Source organism: Amblyomma maculatum, unplaced genomic scaffold, assembly GCF_055883805.1.
Source record: "Amblyomma maculatum isolate TAMU_Amacu unplaced genomic scaffold, ASM5588380v1 scaffold_15, whole genome shotgun sequence".
NCBI lineage: Eukaryota > Metazoa > Arthropoda > Arachnida > Ixodida > Ixodidae > Amblyomma > Amblyomma maculatum.
Window position 1 is genome coordinate 8,219,504 of NW_028146740.1, and position 26,535 is coordinate 8,246,038.

At 45.9% G+C, this 26,535-nt stretch overlaps 1 protein-coding gene across 1 annotated transcript in view; it reads right to left on the bottom strand.

The window, feature by feature from the left end:
* Window positions 1-26,535, bottom strand: part of LOC146172008 (ADP-ribose pyrophosphatase-like) — a 317,324-nt gene that overhangs the window by 156,259 nt on the left and 134,530 nt on the right. Inside the window, exon 5 of the mRNA XM_084586232.1 lies at window positions 4,122-4,208. Within this exon, the coding sequence (XP_084442358.1) occupies window positions 4,122-4,208 (87 nt within the window). The remainder of the gene's footprint in view (window positions 1-4,121; window positions 4,209-26,535) is intronic.

Below are 26,535 nucleotides of genomic sequence, written 5' to 3' on the forward strand. Positions count from 1 at the left end.
CCAGTGCGAACGCTCCTCTTGTTGCGTATTCTGCCGCGTCAACATAGACAGCTCCTTCGCTCGTTGCGTATTTGTCGTGTAGAGCTATTGCCCTAGCTTTCCTCCTTCCTTCGTTGTAAGAAGGGTGCATATTCTTTGGTAGTGGTTTGATCTTCAGTCGCTTGCATAGGAGTTTGGGTAGAAAAAATAGAAAAGGAGACACAAGAAGAAAGCGTTCCTAATGTGTGCACATGTATGAAATGGCACGTATCCCAGGATTGCGATTGCAGCTTCAAAAGCAATGCTCCTCACTTGTGGCAGAGAAATAATAAATTTAGATTATACACAGCATGGTATATCCACATACTTCTCAGTGGTATTGCTGACAGTATATAAAGCGTACACCGTTTTTGCTTTTCATTTGTAGTTTCTGCTGTCCGAGTATTCAAGCTACTTCATACCAGTCATCAGCTACCGGGCTATGCCCACTGCAGGGCGAAGGCCTCTCCTATTTTCCTCCAATTAACCCGGTGCTTTTAGAGCTCCATTCCCTTGCAATTTTCTTAATCTCCTTCACCAATAAAATTCCTTTCGCCCTCTGCTACGCATACCTTCATTTGGGATCAAATTGGCTTCTCTTTAAGACCATCGGTTATCCTCTCTTCAAACTACATGTCTTGCTCTTGCCCGTTTCTTCCTAGTTTCGACTATAATCTCAGTAACTTGAGTAATTTCTGTGACACACTCTACATGCTTTCTATCTCTTAATGTTCCACCTACCATTTTCCGTTCCATGGGCCTCTTCCCTGTCTTCTGCTGAACTACAACCCTTTTCGTTAACCTCAATGTTTCAGGTTCATAGGTCAGTGCAGGCAAGATGCAACTGTTATACACTTTCCTGTGGGGTGATATCGGTAAGCTGCTAGTAATAATGTTAGAGTGGCTACTAAATGCGCTGCATCCTAGTCTTATTTTCCTAGTTAATTTCATTTAGTGGTCCGGATCTTCAGTCACTACTTGTCATAAGTGTCCTAAGTGTCCTTCGGTCATTACCTGTCCTAAGACATTCGCCTACCATTTTCAACTCTTTGCTACCTGTTCAGCATTCCCATAATCTTTAGGCCTACCCTTCTGCTTCTTCTGTCTAGATCATTTAATATTACTTGCAGTTGGTCCCATGAGTTATTTAACAAGGCAATGTCATCAGCATATCGCAGATTACTGAGATTATCTCTATCAACACTGATGTCTAACTAGTCCCATTCCATGCCTTCTGATCTCTCTAAACAAGCTGTAAATATTACTGAGGAGAACGTGTCTCGTTGACTAACACCTACCCTATATCAATATTGTATCACTTTCTTAATGCAGAACTATGGTTGCTGTGCTGAAAGTATAGATATCTTCCAGTACTTTCACATACGGGTCACCTGATCTTGCAATGCCTGCATGACCGCTGAGGTTTCGACCGAGTCAAATGGTTTCTCGTAGTTAATCAATTCTATGTATATAGGCTAGTTATATTCCGAGCACCTTTCTATTGCCTGGTTTATAGTGTGAATATGATCATTTCTGAAACCCTGCTTGATCCTTTGGTTGATGAAAGTCTAAGGTTGTCCTGATGCTATTACCGATTACCTTGGTAAATGCCTGGTACGTAACTGATAGTAAGCTGATTGGTTTGTAATTTTTTATGTCCTTAGCGTACCCTGTGGTATTAACGCAAAAGCGTAACTTCGCTGTGTCCGCAGACTGCGTCTGCAAAATCGTGTCCGCAGCAGTTGCGGCTAATTGCGAGGTGGTAGAGGTTAATGAGTGACGTCAATCGATAGAGGCTGACGTACGATTTCTGCAGAAAAATAATTAGGCCAATAGGTTATTTAGGTAATTATTTAGAATAACTGATTCATAGGATAGGAAAGGCGCAGTATCTGTCGAAATTGTTATGTGGACACCTGAACCGCGCCGTAAGAGAAGGGAAGAAGCTGGGAGTGAAAGCGGAAAGAAAAAAACGGGTGCAGTAGTAGATATGACATCATGGATGTGACGTCCCGCAACCGAAAGTAGAGCCGAAAAAAAGGGCATAGGAAGGGATTGGCGCGTAATTTGAAAGTACCAAAAAATAAATGGGCAAACAAGAAGCGAATTAAGCTACTAGAAGTAGCCAGAAGCAACCGACAGCAGCATCCGTGCTTTCGCATTACTCCAATGTAGATTCTGCAGTGCTCTTTTTTATTTTGAATTATTATAATGTTAGCGTTATTCCATAATTCAAGGTATTTTCGATGTCATCAGGCATTGCGTATACAGGGTGGCTAGTTTTTCGAGCATGATATCCCCTCCGTCCTTCAAGAAGTCTGTTGTTACCTGATCCTCTCCAGCTGCTTTCTCCCTTCCCATAGCTTCTAAGGCATTCTTAACCTCATAATTCGTTACTAAAGGTACGTCTGATTGCTCTTCATTACAGACACTTTCATTCTTGTCCTGACTACTACGACTACTGTATAGGTGGGTACAGAGCTGCTCGGCTACCTTGATTATCTTGCCCATGTTAGTAATGGCATTACCCGCCTTGTCCCTCAGTGTGTAAACCTGATTTTTGCCTATGCCTAATTTCCTCTTTACGGCTTTCAGGCTACGACCGTTCTTTAGAGCATGCTCAATTGCCCTCATGTTATACTTCCTTATGTTGGCTACCATGCGCCTATTGATAAGCTTATGTGCCAGTTCTGTCCAGTCTGCTGGGTTGGAGGCTTTCATACTTGGGCTCTTCTTAATCAAATATTTCGTCTCCTTAGGCAGTTTACCTCTATACTCTCTAACCATTCTGCAGCCTACTTTTACTGCGCACTCAGTAATGATATCTCAGAAAATATTGTTGACTACTTGTGGGCTGAGGTCAGTTTTCTGGGTCAGCACTAAGTATCTATTCTACGGCGACAGCCTCAATGTTTTCTGCTTTTCCCCTTACCGCTTATTTGCTGATGGACTTCTTCCTCACTAATAAGTTCCGCAATCTTTTACTATCCACATAAATTTGAGACCTTACTATCCTGTTGTAACTACGTCACAACTTTCTGATTGCCTCTAAATTCTGCACATGGTAGTGTGAGAACGCAGTATGAAACCAACTTTATTTTTATTCTCCCCGTCAGGGCTTTCGTTTGTCCGCTTCCCGTTCTTCCGTTTGCTGAAGACGGTATTCATGGTATTCAGTAACTCCCCCATCCTATTTCTTAATCCAATGCCGTAGTTGCACGCTGCGTGGTCTCCAGCTTGCTTTCTACCTACTTTGGCGTCGAATTCGCCCATCAGTGCAGTATACTGCATTTTTATTTCCCCCATGGTGTCCCTACATCTTTGTAGAAGCTTTCCACTATCTGGTCATCATGACTACATTTAGGTGCGTATGCCTGCACAAGCCGCAGCTATACCGCTTACTTAGCTTAATTACGATGCCGGCTACACCTCTCATTAATGCTATAGAACTCATTTATATCGCCAGCTATGCCCTTATTGATGAGGAAACCTACTCCTAGTTCTCGTCTCTGCCGTACATTTCGATAACACTGTACGTTCCCGTCCGTCACTACAGTATATGCCTCATTTGCCCTCCTCACCTCTCTAAGCCCTATAACATCTCTGTGCATGCCTTCTAGTTCCCCTAACAGCACTGCCAAACTAGCTTTACTAGCTAAGGTTCTAGCCTTAAACGTTGCAAGGGTCAGCTTTCCAATGGCGGCCTGTCCACGGAGCCAAACATTCTTCGCATCCCCTGCTGCGTCACAGGTCTGACCGCCGCCATGGCCAGTTCGTCCGCAGCCGCTGGTTACTGAGGGCTGGAGTTTTGTATGACTAATCGTGGTAGGTTGTGGCCAACTACTGCAGGAGGGTGGGCAACTCCTGATGTGGTGAGGGAGTGCGTTGCTGGAGGCGTTCACCGGAATCAGGTTGAACCCCAAACCTGTTTCTATGCAGTTCTATCAATATGCATTCTTTTAAAACCCGGTGGAGAATTGCGCGGCACCGGAATTCAACTGCATGCGAGGCGGATGCTTTGCCTCTACGCCACCGCTGCTCCCAGTGGCGATGAGAAATTAATATCGTATTATAGAATATTAATTGCAGAAAGTGACACTAACCGGCTTATGATGAACAGGACGTAGTGGTTGGGGCCCCAACGTGGCAGTGCGCCCTTTCCCTTAAGGCCTGTCCTGCCAGCGGGATTCCTGCGAATGTGATTTAAAAATTTGGAGGACGCTTAAGCTTCGCCTTCAAGAGTGGAACGCGATAGCGTTATTGCACCTCGTCGAGAAAACTTATTAAAAGCAAGGGTATTGTGGCATCCTCGCAACGGTACCCGCGCGGCCCGAAGGGGAGAAGCGGGTGAGCGAAGATAGTGTTCTAAAGAAAGGAAAGACGCTTGATTCTACAATTCGTGAGGGTGCACGGCGAAACTTCAGGGGCGAGTGGCGCTCCACGTGTCGGGGCAGCGCCGCACGTTGCGAGGAGGGGTTCTTCTGTGTTTGCCGCAAGATGGCTCTGCATGTGCGCAGAGCGCAGAAGAAATGTAGCGGAAACGTACTTCGCTACTCGTGTAACTGCGACTTCTGTAAGTAACATGCTCATAATTACCGATATACACCGCAGTATAACGTTCTACGGCACGTTTCTAAGGCAACACCGCATTCACTAGAAGCGCTTTTGTACCGCTTTCAAGCATCGAACTCGTGGCTGAGTGGTAGCATCTCCGTCTCACACTCCGGAGACCCTGGTTCGATTTCCACCCAGCGCATCTTGGCAGTTGCTTTTTATTTATGAAGTGCATGTTTATTTATGAAGTGCATGCCGGGATTTATCGCTCACGGCCAACTCCGCCGACGACACCGACGACACGAGCTCCTTAACGCTCCCGCGTTAAAATTCGGGAAAAAGACAGATCAGCGAAAATATTATTATTGAAACAGTGTGAAAACAAGCCATCCTCCTACCATTTTTCATTCGGCAAATAAGGTAACCAGAGAACCGCTCCTAACTAAAGAACAGCATCCTCGGGCTTAATATAGGCGCGTGTGCGGATAGATAATAGTGAAAATCAGCCTTTTCCAGAGCTCCTGGTAGTGCAGTTTATCTGCCTCGAAATTCGTGCAGGGTGATCCATCTTAGTTTGAACACGGTCACCGTCATCAAAGTGCCGTCGAGTCCGACCTGGCGGCTCAGTCGAGTTAAGTGGCAGGCCATACAAAGAACCGCCTCTCTGTGTTCGTGTCACTTTGCTTCGATATGCGGCCCTGTCTTAGGCAGGGGTATTTTGCAGGAAAAGACAATGTTCGAACTGCGGCCATGGCAGGCCCACCACAGCAACGCTGATACCAGGGTTTATACTTTCCGTCAGACGACTGACGCGCTGGTGCCGCTGAATGAATGGTGCTTTTAGAGCGCAGCACTTATGCACCCTGGGTGCCGTTGATCAGCGAGTGACAAGAGTGTTATGAGCTACTTATGAGAAGGAGAGACACGAGTTCTCTGGCAAAAATAGAGCGCTTTCATTTCGTTCGGGTTGTGGCGTTGAACGTCCCATAGCGACCCAGGCTATGAGAGGCGCTGCAGTGGAGGGATCTGGAAATTTCGACCTACTGGGGCTCTTTAACGTGCTCTGACATTGCAACTGCACATACATACATACATACATACATACATACATACATACATACATACATACATACATACATACATACATACATACATACATACATACATACATACATACATACATACATACATACATACATACATACATACATACATACATACATACATACATACATACATACATACATACATACATACATACATACATACATACATACATACATACATACATACATACATACATACATACATACATACATACATACATACATACATACATACATACATACATACATACATGAGACGCTGTAAGTGCTGAGCGAAGTTTGACGAGAAGACAATGATTTGGTCGAGATAACATAGGCATGTTTTACATTTCATGCCGCGAAGCACGGTATCAATCATGCGCTCAAAGGTGGCCGGCGCATTGCAGAGTCCGAAAGGCATCACGTTAAATTCGTAGAGACCGTCGGGGGTAGAAAAGGCAGTCTTGTCCTTGTCTGCATCGTGCATAGGAATTTGCCAGTATCACGAGCGGAGGTCGAGACTGGAGAAATACTCAGCGCCTTGGAGACAGTCTAATGCGTCATCAATACGAGGCAAAAGTAAACATCGTTCTGCGTGATCTTGTTAAGTGCCCGGTAATCCACGCAGAAGCGGACTGAGCCATCGTTTTTTCGAACGAGAACCACAAGTGAGGAACAAGAGCTCGTGGATGGCCGGATGACATTTCGAGCAAGCATGTCAGCAACTTGCTCCTCAATGACTTTGCGTTCTGCTGCTGAAACGCGATACAGCCGTCGTCGAACAATAGCAGAGCCGTCCGTCTTTATGCGATGAGAGGTGACGGAGGTCTTCCCCAACGCTGAGGCGCACACATCAAAAGACTGTCGGTGTCGCAATAGGACGTCTAGCAGAGCTGTGGACTGCTCGGATGTAAAGTCAGGGCTGATGGCGGCTGCGAGCGCAGAGGATGTCGGAAATGGAGGCTTGGCAGCAGGCGGTGGTGCGCTGGAAAATGTGTTGAGGGGAACGGGATCGCAGTCAAAAATAAACCCAATTGTGGCTCTTCTTGGCAGTAAGAACGGCTGGAGAGTTGTATTGAGGGCCGCAACCACCGCGCAACCACGGGTGAAGGAGGTGAAGCACGAGGCAAGAGCTAGGGCGTCGGAGGTCCACCGAGGAGCGGGCATAACGAAGGCCTCGCCATCGAGAGGGTAGTCCAATGCCACGATGATCAGCTGCTCGCGTCCTGGGGCAAAACGAAATCAACTGCTGCGAACACGTGTGGTGGTGAACAATCAGAAGTCGGTAATATATAGGGGTCCGCAAGATGAATAAGGCGCTCACGGCAAGAGATGAGGGCGGACGCCGACGATAGGAAATCCCACCCCAAGATCATAAGATGAACGCACGTGGGGAGCACAATACATTCAATATGATGCCGCTGGTTATTGATGAGGACACGTGCTGTGCATTGGCCGGTGGGTTTCATAAGAGTTCCATTAGCTCCACGAAGTGGCGGACTGATGTATGGCGTTAGAACTTTGCGCAGATGAGAACTCAGAGAGAAATGCATGACGGAATAAGCGGCGCCGGTGTCGATGAGGGCCTCAACGTACAATCCTTCAACAATCACTACTAACATACTCGACGGTCGCCCAGGAGGAATTGTAGATTTCGAACTCGAAGCAGCTTTCCCTCCAAAAACTGCTTCGGCTAGTTTTTCGTTATAGGTTGGAAGGGTTGCGAGGCAGGACGAAGCGGTGACGTGCGGCGAAAAGGCGAAGGGGATCGGCGTCGGGAAGGACGCGAAAGCCGTGAAACATCAGTGGAATTCGGAGGAGAGGAAGAACGCCGGTAAAAGTCTGAGTAGGGCAATGTAGAATCATCAGGCTGGCGCACGCGGGCACGTTCGAAGGGAGCATAACCGCGTTGCTCCTCTTGCTGGCGGCGGCGACAGACACGGGCAATGTGGCCACGTATCCCACAATAGTAGCACACAGGGCGGGAGGGGCGCCAGGCTGTAACAGGACGGTGCACTGTAGGATATGGTGCCATGGCAGCGGCGTGACCGCACACGGGTGCCGAACAAGTCGGGGAAGGCGGGGTGGGTTGACGTGAAGTAATCTCGGCATAGGTTGGCAAGGGATTTTGGGAGGCGATGGGAGGCGGCGAGGGAGGTTGGGAGGCAACGGGAGGTGGGGCAGGTGCCAGAGTGCAGTTGAAATTCGTCAGTTCATCTTTGATGATGCTGCGAAAATTCACCGTTGCTGGCGGAAGAGTTGGAGATACAGCAGAGGGGTTGGTGAGGCCGTAGAGCTCCTCTCGGATCATGGTGCGTATTAGGGACCGCAAATTTCCATATATGAGGGAGCCGCCATCACTGGGGTCTTGCATGAGGCGGCACGACTGTAGCTGGTCCAGACGTTGACATGTGGATGTGATGTCAGACACGGACGACAGATTTTTAACCACAAAGGCATTCAAAGCAGTAATGTTTATGCCCTTAATTAAGTGGCGAACACGCTCAGATTCAGGCATAGCAGCGTCGATACGGCGACAAAGGGCCAAAACGTCCTCGATATACGACGTATAGGACTCGCCGGGCTGCTGGAGACGAGCTTCAAGTTTTTCTTTGCCTGCTCTGAGCGACCCGCCGGAGTGCCGAAAATTTTCTTTAGCTGGTCCGTGAATGTAGGCCAATCAGCGATGTCATCCTCATGATTGAGGAACCAGGTTTTGGCGACGTCAGCCAAGTAGAAGACGACGATGAGCAGTTTATGAGCATCATTCCAGCGGTTAAATGTACTGACCCTGTTGTAGTTGTCGAGCCAGTCGTCGACATCTGCCCCGCGAAAGCAAGCAAAGATTTGGGGATCGCGCTGGCGGCTGGTGACTGTCCAGGCAGGGGCAGCAGCAGTAGGAACAGGAGACGCCGGGGGTGAGCGAGCACCGTCGCCCTCATCCATAGCACAGGGCCGTTGATGCAAGCGAAGGCCTGAACGGAGCTCCAGGGAGAACGGTAGGTGGGCCTAAGCGAGAGGTAGAGAATACGAATCGCACCTCCACCACTTGTGGGACAGCACTTGCACAAACGTCTGTTCTTTTCCAGAACCAGCTGGCAGACAGCGCGCGACGCTCCGAGCAGCCGTCAGCGATGATGATGATGATGATGGATCTATACAGATGAAAGAGGTGAAAGTTCACGCGCTGCGCTCACAATATTGATTTATTGGCAACAAATTTACAAGATATTACCAGCCCGTTTAAGCAAACATGCTTGTGAACGGAGTTGGGCAATACAGCGTCATTGCATACGTGCCGAGCCATGCACACAACAAAAAAAAAATGTGGCTGATTTGCATAGTCAATAAAATGCGAAGTAGCACAGCTTAGGCGCGGAAGTAAGCACGACGCGGCGAGCGGCTCGGAGCGGCTCGGGTCCAGGGAGCACCGCGCGTGCACGTCTGCTGTCCGTGAAGGCTGAGGAGAGACTGATGCGAGGGCACTGATTCCGAAGTTGAGGACGCGCGAGCGATACACGGATGCTCACTTCGGGGCAACACACGCTTGTGCAACGCTGTCCAGTGACGGCCGCCACGTCCGCAACTACCACGCTCCTCTCTCACTGTCTCACTCTCTCACTGGGTGCATTTATGCGGCCGCTCCTCCCTCCCAGTGTTAAGTCGCGTGATGCGTGCGTCGCCACTTCCCCTTCCGGATGTTTGAAGTTTATTCTCAGTTTCCTTATACAGAAACTAAAGGACCCTGTACAAAAGTTGCGTCCTTGCAGCTGACTAGGCTCAGAGCCCCATACAATTTGTACACGGGGGAAACAGCGCGGTAAAGATGAAATTGTTTTCTCCTCTCAAAGATGCAAATTACCAATGCAAAAATACAACAGTAAGAAGCACTCAAAAAGCTGAAAAAAAAGAAAACAGCAGTAACAGGCCCTCAAAAAGCTAAAAATTTTTGACATCATCGACAATTTTAATTACAACCCTTAGTTGCACATCTCGTTCTGTGCACGTTTAAATAGACCAAGTGATGCATGCCGTTCACTAGCGGTAACAAGATCCTTATTTTCTTTCAAAAGCATGGGCACTTGGGATTGCAGGCTTTGCCCATCGTAATTTGTTCTCAGCTTTGGTAGTCTGTACTGTTTTTCCTGAGGCCAAATTTTGATATGGGTTCATATATGTGTGTGCAAAAATGTTACGGTGTTTTCTGATTTCATTGTATACATAAATCACAAGTTTATTTTCATAAAGTTTATCCGCCCTCACTACTCCATAACTGCAACGAAAAGCATGCGTGCTTTCGCTGTACTTCAAACCTTCTGGGGCACGGATCGGTTTCTTCTGTGTAATAAATATGTTTGCCGAATTGGTAGCAGTAGTTGTGTGGTAGCAGTAATTGTTTGGTTTTGCTTGTGTAAGCTCGAATTCATTTGCAGTTTCAGACAGTTCACATAGCCATCAAAATTTGCCTCTATTTCTAGTTAGAGAGACTGGGGCCAGAAAAGAAGACATTTGTGTCATCTGCATAAAGAAGCAATTCTTGTGTGAATCGAATACTGGCTATAACATTTATGTATAACAGAAAAAGCAATGGCTCAAGAATTGAGCCCTGGAACACACATGTTAAAATTGGTTCTAATGTTGAAGAGATTGTATTATATATTGTCACATAGTGGTGACAAGCCCGTTGACACCAAAAGAAGGCAAAGGCTTTATGGTACTGAAAAAAACTCTTATTGGGCTGACATGCGCCCGCAAAATAACTAAGCAACTCGGCGGTGGCGATAGCAACAAACGTGCTCGTCGATCGTCGAACAAAGAATGCTCGTCACACTCGTCAACACTCAATTTAAAGGCTGCTCAGAACAATCTAGATAACGTCGAAAACTGCTATTAGCACAACGTGTAACATTGTCCAAACATAGGCAAGTGATCGGAATCTTCGATACAGATCTCGGCGCATCGTTCGCGACAAAGAAAATGGTAACGCGTCGTTATAGCGACAACGAGCATGAACAAACACGGGATACAGAATTGATACGCGTGCCAGGATCATAGTGATAAATCCGCATGCTCGTGGCTGTTAAAAAACAACAAATATAGTTTTGAAGGTTTCGCGGCATTACTCACCCCTTAAAAAACATCGCCTTGATGTTCTAAAATATACAAAGCAACTTAAATAGAAACATTACAAAGTTTAAACACAATGGATTCTTCAACGCGCGTAATAAGTGTTCAGACGAACAACATGTACGATTTCTGGGCGCGCGCATCAGCCGTAGTGATACTGTCGTACCGTCGGGAATGACTTCATAGTCCAGTTGCCCGACGCGTCGAAGGAATTTGTCTAGCCCAAAGTATCGAGCAGCAGCTTTCCACCTAGTCCACAGCAGCGAATTGGAGTCCAAACCCACACTTAGTCACCTGGGTTGTACTCTGCGTGGCGTCGTCGTAAGTTGTATCGTCGGGTTTCGGTGTGCTTTTGGTCTTTAATACGCAGCCGTGCGAGTCGTCGGGCTTCCTCTGCACGCTGCAGGTAGGCGGCGAAGTCAAGGTTGTCCCCATTGGTTACGTGCGGCAGCATTGCGTCGAGCGTCGTCGTGGCCTCCCTGCCGCACACAAGTTTGAACGGGGTCGCTCTGGTCGTCTCCTGGGCTGCCGTGTTATACGCGAAGATCACTTACGGTAAGATGGCGCCCCAGGTATTGTGTTCAGCGTCGACATACATGGCGATCATGTCCACGATCGTTTCGTTCAGGCGCTCCGTAAGGCCATTGGTCTGGAGATGGTATGCAGTTGTTCGTCGATGGCAGTATGACTGTATTCCAGGATGACTTGCGTAAACTCTGCCGTAAATGCCGTTCCCCTGTCCGTCATGAGCCCTTCTGGGGTGCCGTGTCGCAAGCGAATATGCTAAAAAAAAACTTGGTAACTTCTGTCACGGTACCATTGGGCAGTGCTTTTGCTTCGGCGTAACGGGTAAGGTAGTCAGTGGCCACGCTGATTCACTTGTTACCCATAGACGAAGCTGGAAAGGGGCCGAGAAGATCCATCCCAATTAGTTGAAAGGGCAGGTATGGGGGCGGAATCGGGTTTAGTAGTCCTGCAGGTCTGATAGGCTGCGTCTTGCGTCGTTGGCACTCACGACATGTCTTCGCGTTGTAGGCAACTTCGGCAGGCAGTCGCGGCCAGTAGTACTTCTCTTGGACTCGACGCGACGTGCGTGCAACCCAAGATGGCCTGCTGCGGGCTCATCGTGCAACGTTTGCAGAATTTCCTGCCGGAGGTTTTTAGGCACAACAAGAAGCTGCGTGGTAGGTGTGAAGTTCTTAACGATGAGGCCATTGCTTAACGCGAACGATGATAAATGTCGATTGAATACAGCAGGATGGGAAGCGGTTTTTTCTTGTAAGTAATGGGCTAGCGCTTTCAGCTCAGGGTCTCATCACTTGTTCTGCGAAACTGCTGGCGTTTACCGGTCCCAAAAAGGCGTCTTCGTCGTCTTCTTTCGCCGGCGCTTCAACGGGGGCTCGTGACAAGCAGTCTGCATCGGAGTGCTTGCGGCCTGACGTGTAGACAACTGGGATGTCGAATTCTTGAAGACGTAGGCAACATCGGGCAAAGCGGCCGGAGGGGTCTTTCAAATTAGCCAGCCAGTAGAGCGCGTGGTGGTCGCTTACCATCTTGAATGGTCGACCGTATAGGCATGGACGAAACTTAGAAAAGGCCCAGATGATCGCGAGGCACTCTTTCTCTGTCGTTGAGTAATTGACTTCGGCTTTTGTGAGGAACCTGCTAGCATAGACGATTACTTTTTCCCTGTCCGGCTCTCTTCTGGACGAGAACGGCTCCTAGGCCCACACTGCTCGCGTCAGTATTAATTTCAGTCTCAGCGTTTTCATCAAAGTTGCCAAGTACCGGAAGGCACTGCAGACGGCGCTTAAGTTCGTCGAAGGCTTCTTCTTGCGGCGCTTCCCCATTTAAAAGGTACGTCCGCTTTTGTGAGCGATGCGCGAATAGTCGCTACAAATCGTCGATAATAAGCGCATAGCCCAAGGAACCTGCGCACGGCTTTCTTGTCAGCAGGCGGGGGAAATTGTGCGATTGCAGCTGTTTTCTCTGGGTCTGGCCGAACACCATCCTTGCTAACGATGTGACCCTTGAACCGCAGTTCCTCGTAGGCGAAGTGGCACTTCTCCGGTTTTAACCCAGTCGAAAAAAACTACAGAAAAGTTTCTGATGTTACGCCAGAATTTCTGTGCGGTTTTTGATGGGAAACCTGTTGTGACAACAAAACATTCTGTAGTAACATCAGAAATTTCTGTAGTTACAACAGGAAAGTGCTACAGAACTACAGACAACAGAAATATACTACAGAAAAACTACAGAACTACAGAAAAGTACTACAGAACTACAGAAAAATCTGATGGTTACAACAGAACTACAGGATATTTTGTCGTATTTTTGACACAGTTCTGTAGTTTTTTTCGACTGGGAACGTTAGCCCTGATGAATTAATGGCTTCCAACACTATATGCAGCCGTTTCACGTGGTTCAAAGTTTGACGAGAAGACAACGGCATCATCCAAGTATACCAGGCAAATCTGCCACTTCAAGCCCGCCAGCACAGTGTCCATTACTCGTTGAAACGTCGCTGGTTCGGAGCAGATGCCAAATGGCTTCACCTTGAACTCGAAAGGGCCGTCCGGTGTGATGAATGCTGTCTTTTCGCGATCTCTTTCGTCGACCTCAATTTGCCAATATCTGCTTTTCAGGTCCATCGATGAGAAGTAACTTGCATTGCAGAGCCGGTCCAGTGTGTCGTTGATGCGGGGAAGTGCGTAGACTTCCTTTTTAGTTATGCTATTCAAGCGGCGGAAATCGACGCAGAAGCGAAGTGTGCCGTCTTTCTTCTTCACCAAAACGACTGGTATCGCCCAGGGGCTGTAGGATGGCTGGATCCCATCTTCACGCAGCATTTCCTCAACTTGATCGCATATGGCCTGGCGTTCTCGTGGCGATACATGGTAGGGGCTTTGACGTAGTGGTCGAGTGTTTTCGTCCGTGATGATGTGATGCTTTGCCAATGGAGTTTCCCGCACCTTCGACGATGAAGAAAAGCACTCGCTGTAGTTTTCAAAAAGAGTGCGAATCCAGTCTTGTCTGTCTCAGGGGAGCGCTGGAATAATGGGGAAATTGGGCTGCTTGGCTCGGTTGGGTGCATCGTCTTCAAGTTGGCTGGGGAGCGCGAATACTTCTAGGGTGGCCGCTAGCTCGTTAAGAAAAGCAATCGTCATGCACTTGCTCAGGTGCCGGTATTCGTCGGTGAAGTTCGTGACCAGCACATCAGCTTGTCATTGACGGAAACGGACGATGCCTCTTGCGATGCCAAGTCCTCTATCTAGTAACAACTGAGTGCTTCCGTCGAGAACCACTTCCGTGATTTCGATTTCTGTTGTAACCACAGGGATGATGACGCTTGATCAGGGCGGTAAGGTCAATTCTCCGTCGAGGACGTTGAGAGCGACGTGATGTGTCGAAGTTCTCGGAGCAGGTATGGCTTTGTCGGTCGAGAGCTTGATGAGTTTGGATCGGAGGTCGATGATTGCTCGGTGTTTGTTCAGAAAATCCATGCCCAGGATCACACCATGCCCAGCTTTCCGGGACACGGGTCTTTAGTTCGGCAAACTGACACCACGCGGCGTACCACCGTGAACTCCTCATTTCCCTTTTCTTCTGCCCTATCCCTCTCTCGCCTAAGGGAGGACACGAGTAGCGGCCAGAGCTGCCGGGCCAAGCGGTGGGGCTTTTTTACGTCGCTTCGCAAACGGGAGGGCGGCGAGAATAGGAGACTGTGTACCACGCACTTATTATTTTTTTTCGCGCCCCCCCCCCCTTTTTTTTGGATGCTGGACCACCGACAACCACCACCACAGGGGGTGGGGATGTATGGGCACGGGGAGACGAAGCTCACGCGCGGGCACCAGTCCCTCGCTTTCTCGCCACTCGCATCGTCGCGCGCTTGCTCGCCGCAGCAGTCTCCACTGTCAGAACAGAGCAGCGAGGAAGTCGAGTCGGCAAGAAGGCTGGCACAACGACGATCGCGTCAGCGCTGCACTGGCACGTTGTATGTACAGTCCCAGCCATAATAATATGGAGCATACCTCGGTGATAAAAACTCTCGCCACGCGTAACCTAGCGAATATTAGGAGGTATACAATTGCATATATTAGTACATGCCGCCGATGCATACACGGAAAAATTGCGTTTCAAAAGGAATAAAAAAAAATACCAATTACGACTCCGAAAATTATTCACAATAAATTACAATTACTTCCGATATGTAATTCATTTAGTCTCAGATTACTTTCCAGTTATACATAAAAAACCAAAACGAAAACTAAGTGAACGAAACTACAACTACAACCGCATTTATTACTACTTTATTTAAGAAAAGCACAGTAGAGGCTTTTAAAACGTGCGTGAGGTGTGGAAAACTGCAGTAAGATATTTTCCGTAACGGCAACGAGCCGCCGAATCCATACTGCGCCGCAATATTAAAAATGTAATTCCAATTCAATAATGCCGCTCGATGTCCCAAGAATGCGTCTAATTTCTACTTCTAGCTTGAAATTTAGAGCTCACTGTTTCGAATTCCACAGCTTCCATACGTTTTTTTTCTTCATATTTATAATAAGTTTTCCAATGACAATGCATTATTTATTTCGCATTGATGAACTCACCCCCCACCCAAAAAAACACACACACATACCCCTTATTTTCATTTGTGTGGGTAGTGGCGGTTGGCTCCCCTTTTATGTATCTCATTGCGAGCCCCTCATTGTGCTTTAATTTTCATCGGCGCACCATTGCATACAAACAAACCGGCTCTGTCTGGAGCTCCACCTGGAACCGAACTGCCATGACACTTTTTGTTGGGATACTATATGAGCAGTGGGTTCTCGTTTAATTTTGCTGCCCTTTATCGTGAACCGCTGGTATCTGAGTGCTGGGCACTACTTTTTTTTTTGCCAACTTTGAGCCATAGGCCTAGAGTGCTGCGGACCAGGCTGAGCACATAGGGTGCCTGTTTGGAGCACAACCTAGCGAACCAACAAACAAACGAAACAAGTTGAGTCGCGTACGCAGAACTCCTTGTCAGTACGCCCCGCGAAGATAACCGCAAGGCGAAAAGGGGTGGGAGGGGGGTAGAGAACGTAAGCAAATAAACGAAAAACGAACAAACAATTAAGCAATGAAGAGAAGCGGACGCCACGCACGCGGAGTGCGCGTGGGAAAAAAAAGAAAAAAGTACAGAAGAAATGAAACTGTTTGGGCGGCCATCAACACACGAAGGGCGCGCGGCGGATGTGTGTGCACGCACATTCCTGCGGTGTTCATAGAGACGATCATTAGGGCTCTACACACTTTTTCCACAATATATCGGCATGCTATATGCCTCTGTGACCTGAAACAAATTGTTGCGAGTTAGCGCTCGTGTGTATCCTGTCCTTTCTGGTCCTCACCTGGATGTGCGCTTATGATTCCATATCATGTATTAAAAGCAAGCCCAAACTGATACTCTCAAGAAGGCACCGAGCCCATCCCGGAGCCCCTAACCATTTCATGCCTACATTTACTGTCGATTATAGGAGAGGCAGATAATTGTTGACGTCATCGTTCACATAATGTTGATTTTATACAGTCGAACCCCGTCATAAAAGGCATGGATATAACAGGTAGTCGGATATAACAAACACCGTTCACCCAAATGAATGGCACCCATATGAAATTTATTAATTGGACCTTTGCTTTATTAGACATTCGATGTAGAAGACAGTCGGCTATAAAGGACAAGTTAGCCTTGAATTTTGGTATACTCAGTCTCGCTTGTAACCGACATTTTTACATTAGGTGCGGCACCATCGATCGCCAGGTTCAGTTACAGCTATAGTGAAAACAGAAAAGAGAGAGACGCTTGCGCCATCACAATTAATTACAACTTCAGTAAAAAAAAAAAAAGAGCAAGTTAGTCGCCTTTCAAATGACTAAAAGAAGCACCTGCAGTGGGAATGCAACGTAGATGAGCTCCTCAGGCTTGCCGCGAGGAGCACAAGCGCGACTGCACATGCGAGCTTCTGTGCGAGCTTACCGGGAGTGCCGTTGGGTTCTCCAATTATTGGAGCTTCCTATCAGGGATATACCGTAGATGTTGTGTCCGCTAGTTAGAAGAATACAGCGGGAATTGTCAATTACGTTGACTTTCAGTATAAACAACAATCTATCCGAAGAAGGCTAGACAAGTGGGTATTGGTTCACATTGGAAAGGTGCAGCGCAAAAATATACAAGGCGAAAAGAAGACGGATAGACGTACGCTGACTCGCAACTAAATTTATTGGAAAGAAACGCATTTTTATACGTCTTTCAAGCGATTACAAGAAGCCTATAGCACTTGCGCGAAGCCCATTGCAAGGGGTCAAAACATATCATACGTCATAAACACCGGATGATAGTATTTTGGGGGATGTTTCCTTCCATCTCCCGTGAAAACTAAAGCCAAGATTATGAATTATCCAGGAACAACACCTCCTTATCTACTAATATAACCGAAGGCTGGCTTAAACATTGCGACTGTCTTTTTCGGATCAAGTAGGCTTCCATCAGCTCTCTTGTTGTTTTATCTCGGTGTCGAAATAAAATCTTAGTGCTCGCAACTAAAGGGCGGCAGTTGTTTTGTTTTCTTGCTCTTGCTCTTTTCACCTTTTACACAGTTGCGACAGTTCGTCTTGTGTCTTTTTGCGCTGTACCTTTCCAATATGAGCAATCTATCCGGTAAAGGCGAATAAAGCGATGAGCTGGTGCTGCTGACGTAGACACACCATTGTGACTAGAAAGCAAGACATAGCCAAGCCAAATAAACAAGACAAATAAACTGGTCTGGTTACTACTCTACCATGGTTTCAACTTCACTCAGAAATGTCCTGTAAGTTTTTTATTTATTTTTCATCTCAGTAGCGACATTCACAAGTTTTTTACTCACAGCCGATTTTACCCGTTGACAAACAAGCAAAACCTTCCGAGTGATATTTCTGCTGGTGATGTTTTATAGTTCCGGCTACTTCTAGCTCCTTGGTGGTAAGCTGGCTACATTCACAATAACTTGGCGCTTTTTTTTTACTTGAGTTCGTGTAGTGTTACGAGACACAAAACTTTTTCCGGAGTTTGGAATCGCTAGCTGCAGTGCCACGTCACATCGTGATGGCACTTTGCAATCGCTGCAAACGCCTTTCGCAAATAATACAAGAAAGTTGCGAGGTGTGTTCAGTGTGTGGTGGTCCATCAGGGAAATGCAGTATGTAAATGAAAGCGATAATAACGCTTGTGCTAAAGGATATATATTTCCTTTTTGCCATTTTACCCGTAGGATGCCTAGGTCGAAATAAGGTCTGGTTAGAAAATGGGATTGTATACCCTGCTTATAAGGGACCTCTGATATTGGAGATATTGCACTCCTCCCCAGTGCAAGTATCCTATAAAAGGGTTGTAAGATTTGCAAAAGGAGTCTTCGAGAGGTTGCGAAGTGATGCACCCCGGGAAAGAAGGGCGCAGTGACACACAGTGTGCCATGTCTCCTCACGCAGGGGCGTATATTTTCGTTGCGTAATACCAACTAGCCCAAACGCGCCACTTTAGTAAACTCAGATTAACACCCGTGATCAGAAGCCAAATTGAAGTTTATAAAATGAATTATGCAGTCAATTATGCTGAAAGCAGGGATACCGAGTGTTTGGGGAAGCATCTTTGGGTGAAGGAAATGAGGGCGACTAACGGACCAAAATCAAAAATGATTCAGGGGAGCTGCAGGTTGCCGCTAATATTCTATAATTGCTTTCACCTGCCTTTGCTGTGGCTATGTGAACTAGATGTTTTATCGATGTAATGCTAGTACGGGTTTCGTGTCTGGAACTTATCTGATATGAACCAGCCATGACGGATAGCTGCGCTCTTCACGAATTTTGTGACGGGGGTGAGACACCCCGGTACAAGCTGAAGAAGCAGCGTTTTGTTAGACAATGTCTCTCGCTTTGTGCACGCTGAGCGTTCGTGAAATGAGCGGCCAGCAGTGACAAAAAACACTCTAGAAGTTTTTCGTGAACTTTGGCTTTAGCGGACTGTGGTAGAAACACGACCTCTAAGTTTAAGAACTCAGGTTGCGGAATTGCCGACAGACCAGAGTAAGGATAATCCCCCCATAGACACCACCACCACTGCTCTCGCAAAAAGCTGCACAGAGCACGAGTAGGATTATTTCTTGGTTCTTTTACATAGTTGTCAAACAGACACATGTACCATTGCTTGAGTTCGATTGTTCAATTTTAATTTAATTGCTCCAACGACAACATAAGCATGTAAACTTAATTCACTATTCCCGTACGACAGACATTACGTCATTGCTCTGTTCCGCTGAAACAAAACATGTCGTCTGTTTAAAATATAAGCTGCACTTTTCATAACTTCAGTGCTGTGTAGTCTTAAATTTACAATACAATGTTTTTCTGAAGTTGACCGCAATGCTGCGTGGTGCTAGAAGTAATTTTGACACTGTGTCGCCGGTTGAGAGAAAAGGAGGGGAAACTTCTGGCGTCGGGGTACAAATGTCTTCCCTTCCGAGCGCGCCGTCTTTCTTCCCCTTCTCTGTGTTTATAAGCGCCTCATCCCTGCCGAGTCGGTCTGCAGATGTTCCGGCCTTGAGCGCGAGAAGCATCCAACAAAGGGAGCGAACAGAAAAAAAAAACAAAAAAAACATAGACGAAAACCTGCGAGCAATGTTTCGGAATGTACGCTCGCTGGCAAGTGCTAGTTTGTTTTCTCGCGGATCCTAACTGTTCGGCGTAAGCCTGGTGGGAGGAGGGTTAGTGTTTTCGTAGTTTTATTTTTGGCCGTTTTTGTAAAATGGAGTCTCACATTTCAGCGGGTTCGCAGTGGGCGGTGAATTGACTTCTATTTTCAATATTTAGAATCTTGTTCGAATATTGTTTGATATGGCTGTCGCTGGTCTCAGTGCCCGTTTGCCTCAGGGTTTGAGCATGTTCTCCGGGGTATGTATTGCGTTTTGGACGAGGTTGGTGCAATGGCTGTACTGCGTGGCCGAGAACGATTCCGTCAGATAGATAACGTAGCCCTGACGAACTTTTCTTGAGCTTTGACGTTGGTCACCTTACATGAACTTCTGGTTTTGCGCGAGTCTGACAGTATACAAGCTTTAATTCGGCTTTGCATGCACGAGTTGGAATAGGTCCTATTTTGAGCAATTCCTGTCATGTTATCGTTATGTTGACAATGTTGTACAGCTTGAAGTGATGGTTGCATAGTGTTTTGTGAATGTTAGTCGAAGTAACTGTCATGCGAGTGTCATTGAGAACGGAGGCAAGGCGGCAAGGCTCATTGCTGCATCTAGTGCAGTGAGTGTTGTGCTGTCTTTAACGACCGTTGCTGTGCTTATTAACACACGAAGAATTTACGAAGTGGAGCATGAGACCATATTCTGCTTGATTGAGAGCATAAGTGCGTGGTGAATTCTGAATGTGTGCCTTGAGCTTGCTCTCCGCCCTCAACTCTCGCGGTGTGGGTAAAAAGCATTTTCACCTGCGTGCGCGCTCATTGCCATCAGGCCGGTGCATTCCCAATCTAAAGGGGTCTTGTTCTTGACTAATGAGATTTGTCCCCTGCTTTCTCATATCTATAATCTGGCACTTGAATCCGGGGTTTTTCCCAACGGAATGAAAACTGCAAAAGTGTCAGTAATTTATAAAGGGGGCGACCGAAACTTACCAGGAAACTATAGGCCGATTTCGGTGCTCCCCGTGTTTTCTAAGGGACTGGAAAAGGTTATCTCTTCAAGAATAACGAAGTTTTTTGATAAACATAAGGTAATATCTGAGTCGCAGTTTGGTTTCAGAACAGGCAAATCAACAGAAACAGCCTTATTAGCAATGAAAGAAATTATCTTGAACATTATTAATGACAACTTGTATACGGTGGGCCTTTTCCTTGATTTTAGTAAGGCATTTGACTGCTTAAATCATGCGATCCTTGCTTATAAACTTCAAATGTACGGAATCCGTGGTAAACCACTCAGACTGCTTGAAGATTACCTCCAAAACAGAAGCCAGTCAGTATCTGTAGATAATGAACTTTCATCCCCTTTACCTATTAGCTGTGGTGTCCCGCAAGGGAGCGTACTTGGACCCCTTTTGTTTAATGCCTATATAATTGACATTGTAACTATAGATCCTTCTATTCATTTTGTAATTTACGCCGATGATAGCACATTACTTCTTTCAGGCCATAATCTCAATGATGTAATAGCGAAAGGTAACGACCTACTGGATAGATTATCTAGGTGGTCAATGATGAATAAATTAAAGATAAATCCTACAAAATCGAAGGCTGTAATATTTCGCGCAAGAAATAAGCCGACAACACCAAACTGTGTACTGAAGTTTGAAAACCAACAAATAGAAATTGTTGAGGAACATAAATCCCTTGGTGTATATTTTTCATCTCATTTAAACTGGAATGCTCACGTTGAACATATCTGCAAAAAACTCTCTTCTGCCTGTGGGGCCCTCTCGCGATGTCGTGCAACTGTACCTATGAAGTGTAAACTACAAGTTTATTACGCATTATTTTTTTCTCACCTTAACTACTGTAGTTTAGTGTGGGCCACAATGACCAAGACAAACATAAATAAGCTTCTCGTATTGCAAAAGAAAATTGTTAGAATAATAGCTAATGTTGATTATGCGACCACCTCCAAATATGCATTCCAAGCTCATAATATTATCCGTGTTGATCAATTGTATAATTATAGGTTACTACAAATCATGTATTTTTCGAAGGCATCCGTTGCCGAATATTATTCTTCCTTAGCATCTTTGGAGACGCATCGTGCTAACATGCACACAACAAGTACTAATGCATGGAATGTACCACGTTTTCGCACTGATTATAAATTACAAATGCTGTCTGACATCCTGCCCCATGTTTTAAACACTTATCAAAGTACAATAGGATACACAAAAGCCGAGCTGCGAAAATATTTTGTTGAAATGTGATTTTATGCTCCTGTTTGTAGATTGCTGAATGTTTGCCCACTTTACATTTTTCCCTTAAAAACTGCGCATTTTCAACTGTTTTTCTCTTTGTGCCATTTACTTTAAAGCTTATTGTGAATTTCCGTGTGTGTTTTGTTATTTGAATGTGACTACTGTATATATGACAGATTTGGAGGTTTCTTTCACCACTCGTCTGCTGCTGCTTGTAAGGGTTTCCTGGACACTGTCAAGCTGCGAAGGCAGCTTTTATCCTGGAAATCCTCCAGTTGAACCTGGAAATAAACTTATTATTGTATTATTGTATGTAGTCGCAAAGTGGCGGATGCCTATGCTGCTTTCCGAGAACCAAACGGGAAAAATAATAGTGAAAAAGGAAAAAGTAAAGATTTCTAGTGCGGTGCTGTGAGCTCGGCAGGCACAGGAAAGGCAAACTGAGGACTATACAGGCCTATTTGTGGCCGCCAAGTGGATGTTGGCCGTCTACGTGGATTTTCGGTGTGGCGCCCAGGGACCCCTTCAGCGGGCAGCTTTCTTCCATTCTGTTCATTACTCGTTAGAGCCTGCCCTGCGAGACTCTCTTACACGATGGTTATCGCGCGTAATTTTTCAGGGCTGTCTTTCCTGACAATTACCACGGCGAAAACCATGCCATTTTCAAGCGTAAGCAACGTAATCTGAACGCAAATACCTCCATAATACAGCTCGTCAGAGTGCTGTTAATACTTAGTGAGCTCTACCGGTCTAGTAGATCTCATTACGCCTTAAAAGATGCTACATACAGTCTACCTCAGGGGTCTTTTCTGGCATCTTTATTGTTATTAATACATAGCAACACTATTGTTCATAAACTGTCACGCACGCGTCAAGACTGCATCATGTGCAGCCCGACACTCAACGAATACAACATTTGCGCTATACAGTAAACGATCTAGACAGCTTCCACCAATTGACGCATCACGGGGTAATGGACGTTCAATTGAAATAAATGCAATTATACTCAACTGACAAGAAAACGTACATCAAGAAGCTCAACATACGGTTTAAATTCAAATCCTTTGGAAAAAGCTTCCGAATCTAAATTAATGGGCGTGCATACTAAAATATGGCATTTCATGAATAACTCATGTCGAATATTTAAATAGCAAAGCATACAGGATATTGAATTTCTCGGCAAAAAATTTCACACAGCCTGAGATGTAAAAGAGCTGCTGTACCTCCCACACCGTGTAGCCGTTTGTTTTTTTTTTTTTTTTTTTTGTTAATGGCTACAATTTTCAACACAACGTTTCAGCAGTGATGGAATCTTTTGGCTGGAAATTTTATAGTACTGCTATTAGTAGGTGGATCTGTTGTGTTTTGATAAAACTGGGATTGATAAAGCTGTGTAGGCTGCTGCTAGATCTACTAAGAAACTCCCAGCCAAACTTCTGAAACGCTTTGCTGAAAATTGTAGAACAAAGCCGGTTACGCGGTTTACGCGTTCTAAGATATTTGATAATGTAGCCATACGTGAATTCCACACGGCGCTGACATATTCAACAATCGATGTAATATATGTGTGAGGTGCAGCAGATATTTTACATGTGAGGCTGTGTGAAGTTTTCGTCAAGATATTCAATACCATGTGTGCTTTGCTAGTTGCATATTCTATATGAGTTCTCCATGAAATGTACTCTCTAATATACACTCTAGGGCATTTCAATTCGTTAGATTTTTCAAAGAAATTGGAATTTAAACAGTATGCCGAGCTTCTTGGATTACGTTTTTTAGTCAGTGGAGCATATTTGCATTCATTTCAATTGAGCGCCCATTTCTCCGTAATGCGTCATTGGTGATGCTTTCTAGATTGTACAGATCTGTAGAGCTCAGTAAATAACAATAGCGCTCTGATGAGTTGTATTATGAAGGCATTTGTTTTCAGCTTACGTTCCTTACGCTTGAAAATGGCGTGGTTTTTCATTGTGGTAATTGTCAGGAAAGACAACTGTATAAATGACGCGCTGGGGCCGTTTAAGCGAGTCACGCAGGGCAGGCTGTGAGTAATAATGAAAAAAAAAATGAAACAAAGCTTCCCGCTGAAGATGTCTCTGGGCGCCGCGCTAAAAAATCAACGTGGAGAGCCAACATCCACTTGGATACCAAAGATAGGCCGGCATGCAGTCCTCAGTTCGCCTCTTCTGTGCGGCCCGGCTGCCCACCACACTGCACTAAAAAAGTTTGCTTCTTCCTTTTTTCGCCATTATTTTTTCCGTTTCTTACTAGGAAAGTAGCACGGCCATCGGACACTTTCTTACCGCATGAACCTCACAGGTCAAGAACAAGATACTGTTATATTGAGAATACACCGGCTTGATGTTGATGATGAGCGCCTCGCAGGTGTAAGTGCTTTTTACTCACGCAGCGAAGGTTCGGGGTGGAGCGTGCCCAAGGCACACAGTAAGAATTCTCCACGCACTTACACTCTCAATCAAGCGGACAATGTCCGCATGTTCCATGTTTTAAATTCTCTGCGAGTTAGAAAGCACAGCGACAGTGATTAAAGATAGCACAACAGTCGCTGCACTCGCTGCTCATGGATGCAGCAATGAGTCTTGCCGCCTAGCCTATTACCTGTTCCAAATCACACCCTCTTGGCACTTTTTCGACTTAGTGCTAATATTTACAAAACACTCAGGCCTTACAACGCTGCCAACATGTTGATAACATGAGATGATTATTCAAAATAGAAATGCGTGGATCGAAAACGAGAACTAAACATTCTAACTGTATATGCAAAGCCGAAGTCAAGCTTTGACAGTGTCGGACTCGCGCATGACCAGAAGCTCATGAAAGGTGACCAGCGTCAAACTTCAAGAAAAGTTCCTCAGGTCTACGTAATATATATATGACGGAATCGTTCTCAATCACGCATTACAGCCATTGCACCAACCTCGTCCAGCACGCACTGCGCACACCATGCAAGGAGCACGTGCGCAAGCCCTGGGGCAAGAAGGTGAGACCAGCGACAGCCATCACAAACAAAATTCGAACAGTACTCTAGATATTGAAAGTAGCAGCCAACTGACCGCCTACTGTGCGCCCACTGAAGAGCAAGACTCTACAAAAAAGAACAAAAGTAAAATAACGAAAACACCGACCCTCGCCCACCAGTATGATTCGCTTGAAAACAAACGTGCCCTTCCCAACATGCGCATATTCCGAAACCCTGCTCGCAGGTTTCCCTCTCTCTGTTTTTTTCGCCCCCTCTGGGGGATGCCTCTCGCGCACAAAGCCTGAGCATCTGTAGACCGACCCGGCAGGAACAAGGCGCTCGCAAGCCAAGAAAGACAGCGCGCTCGGAAGAAAAGAGCTTTGTACTCCGACTCAAGTAGCTCCCCCTACTTTTCCCAGAAACAAGGGACCCCCGGACGACACTTGAAGAGAGGGAAAATTACTTCTATAGCCTCACGCAGCTTTGGCATTAACTTCACTGTAACCTTGTATTGTAAATTTAGGACTACATACCACTGGAGTCATGAAACGTGCAGCCTACATTTATACAAGCGACATGCTTTGATTCAGCGGAACATAGAAATGACGTAATGTCGTAGGGGAATACTGAATTAAGTTTACATGCTTATGTTGTCATTGGAACCGTCAAATTAAAATTGAACAATTGAACGCAAGCAAGAGCATGCATCTGTTTGACAACTATGTAAAAGAACTAAGGAATAATCCTACTCGTGCTCTGTGCAGCTTTCTGCGAAAGCAGTGCTGGTGGTGTCTATGGGGGGGGGGGGGGGGGGGGGGGATTATCCGTACTCTGGTTTGTCGGCTATTCCGCGACCTGAGTACTTAAACTTGAAGATCGTGTTTCTACCACAGTCCGCTAAAGCCAAAGTGCCATCGCGATGTGACGTGGCACCGCAGCTAGCGATTCCCAACTACGGAAAAAGTTGTGTGTCTCGTAACACTACACGAACTCAAGTAAAAAAAAAAGCGCCACGATATTGTGAATGTAACCAGCTTACCACAAGGTTCTAGAAGCAGCCAAAACTATAAAACATCACCAGCAGAATTATCACTCGGAAAGTTTTGCATTTCCGTCAAAAGGTAACATCGGCTTTGAGTAACAAACTTGTGAATGTCGCTACTGAGACGAAAAATAAATAAAAAGCCAACAGGGCATTTCTGAGTGAAGTTCAAATCATGGTTGTATAGCAATCAGAGAAGTATAATTGTTTTGGCTAGAACAGAACCACTTCTGATATGTTGTTTGTTTTGGTCTTGGCTTTGCTATGTCTTGCTTTCTAGTCACAATGGTCTGTTTACGTCAGCAGGACCAGCTGATCGCTTTCTTCGCATTTACCGGATAGATTGTAGTTTATACTGAAATGCAACGTAATTGACCATTCCCGCTGTATTTGTTCTTCTAACTAGCGGACACGACATCTACGGTACGCCCTAGTAGGCAGCTCCAATAAAAATTAAAAAAAATTGCGGTTTAGCTCTAGTTAACCCTAGTTGAATCGCGAAAGCAACGGCGGAAGTTTCTTTTGCCAGCTACATTATTTGCCTATCACGATTTGTAAGTGTAAGGTGCTACATTATTGGGGACGCTTAAGCTCATTCTTTAAGGGTATGAATGAGCTCTGAGTGAGCTCTGAATTTCACGTTCGAAGTAGAAATTAGACGAATTCTTGGAAAGTCGACATTTATGCACTCTCTGTACCGTCGTACAGATTCCATATCTGCTCTGATGGCGTCCAACAACATTCACGCG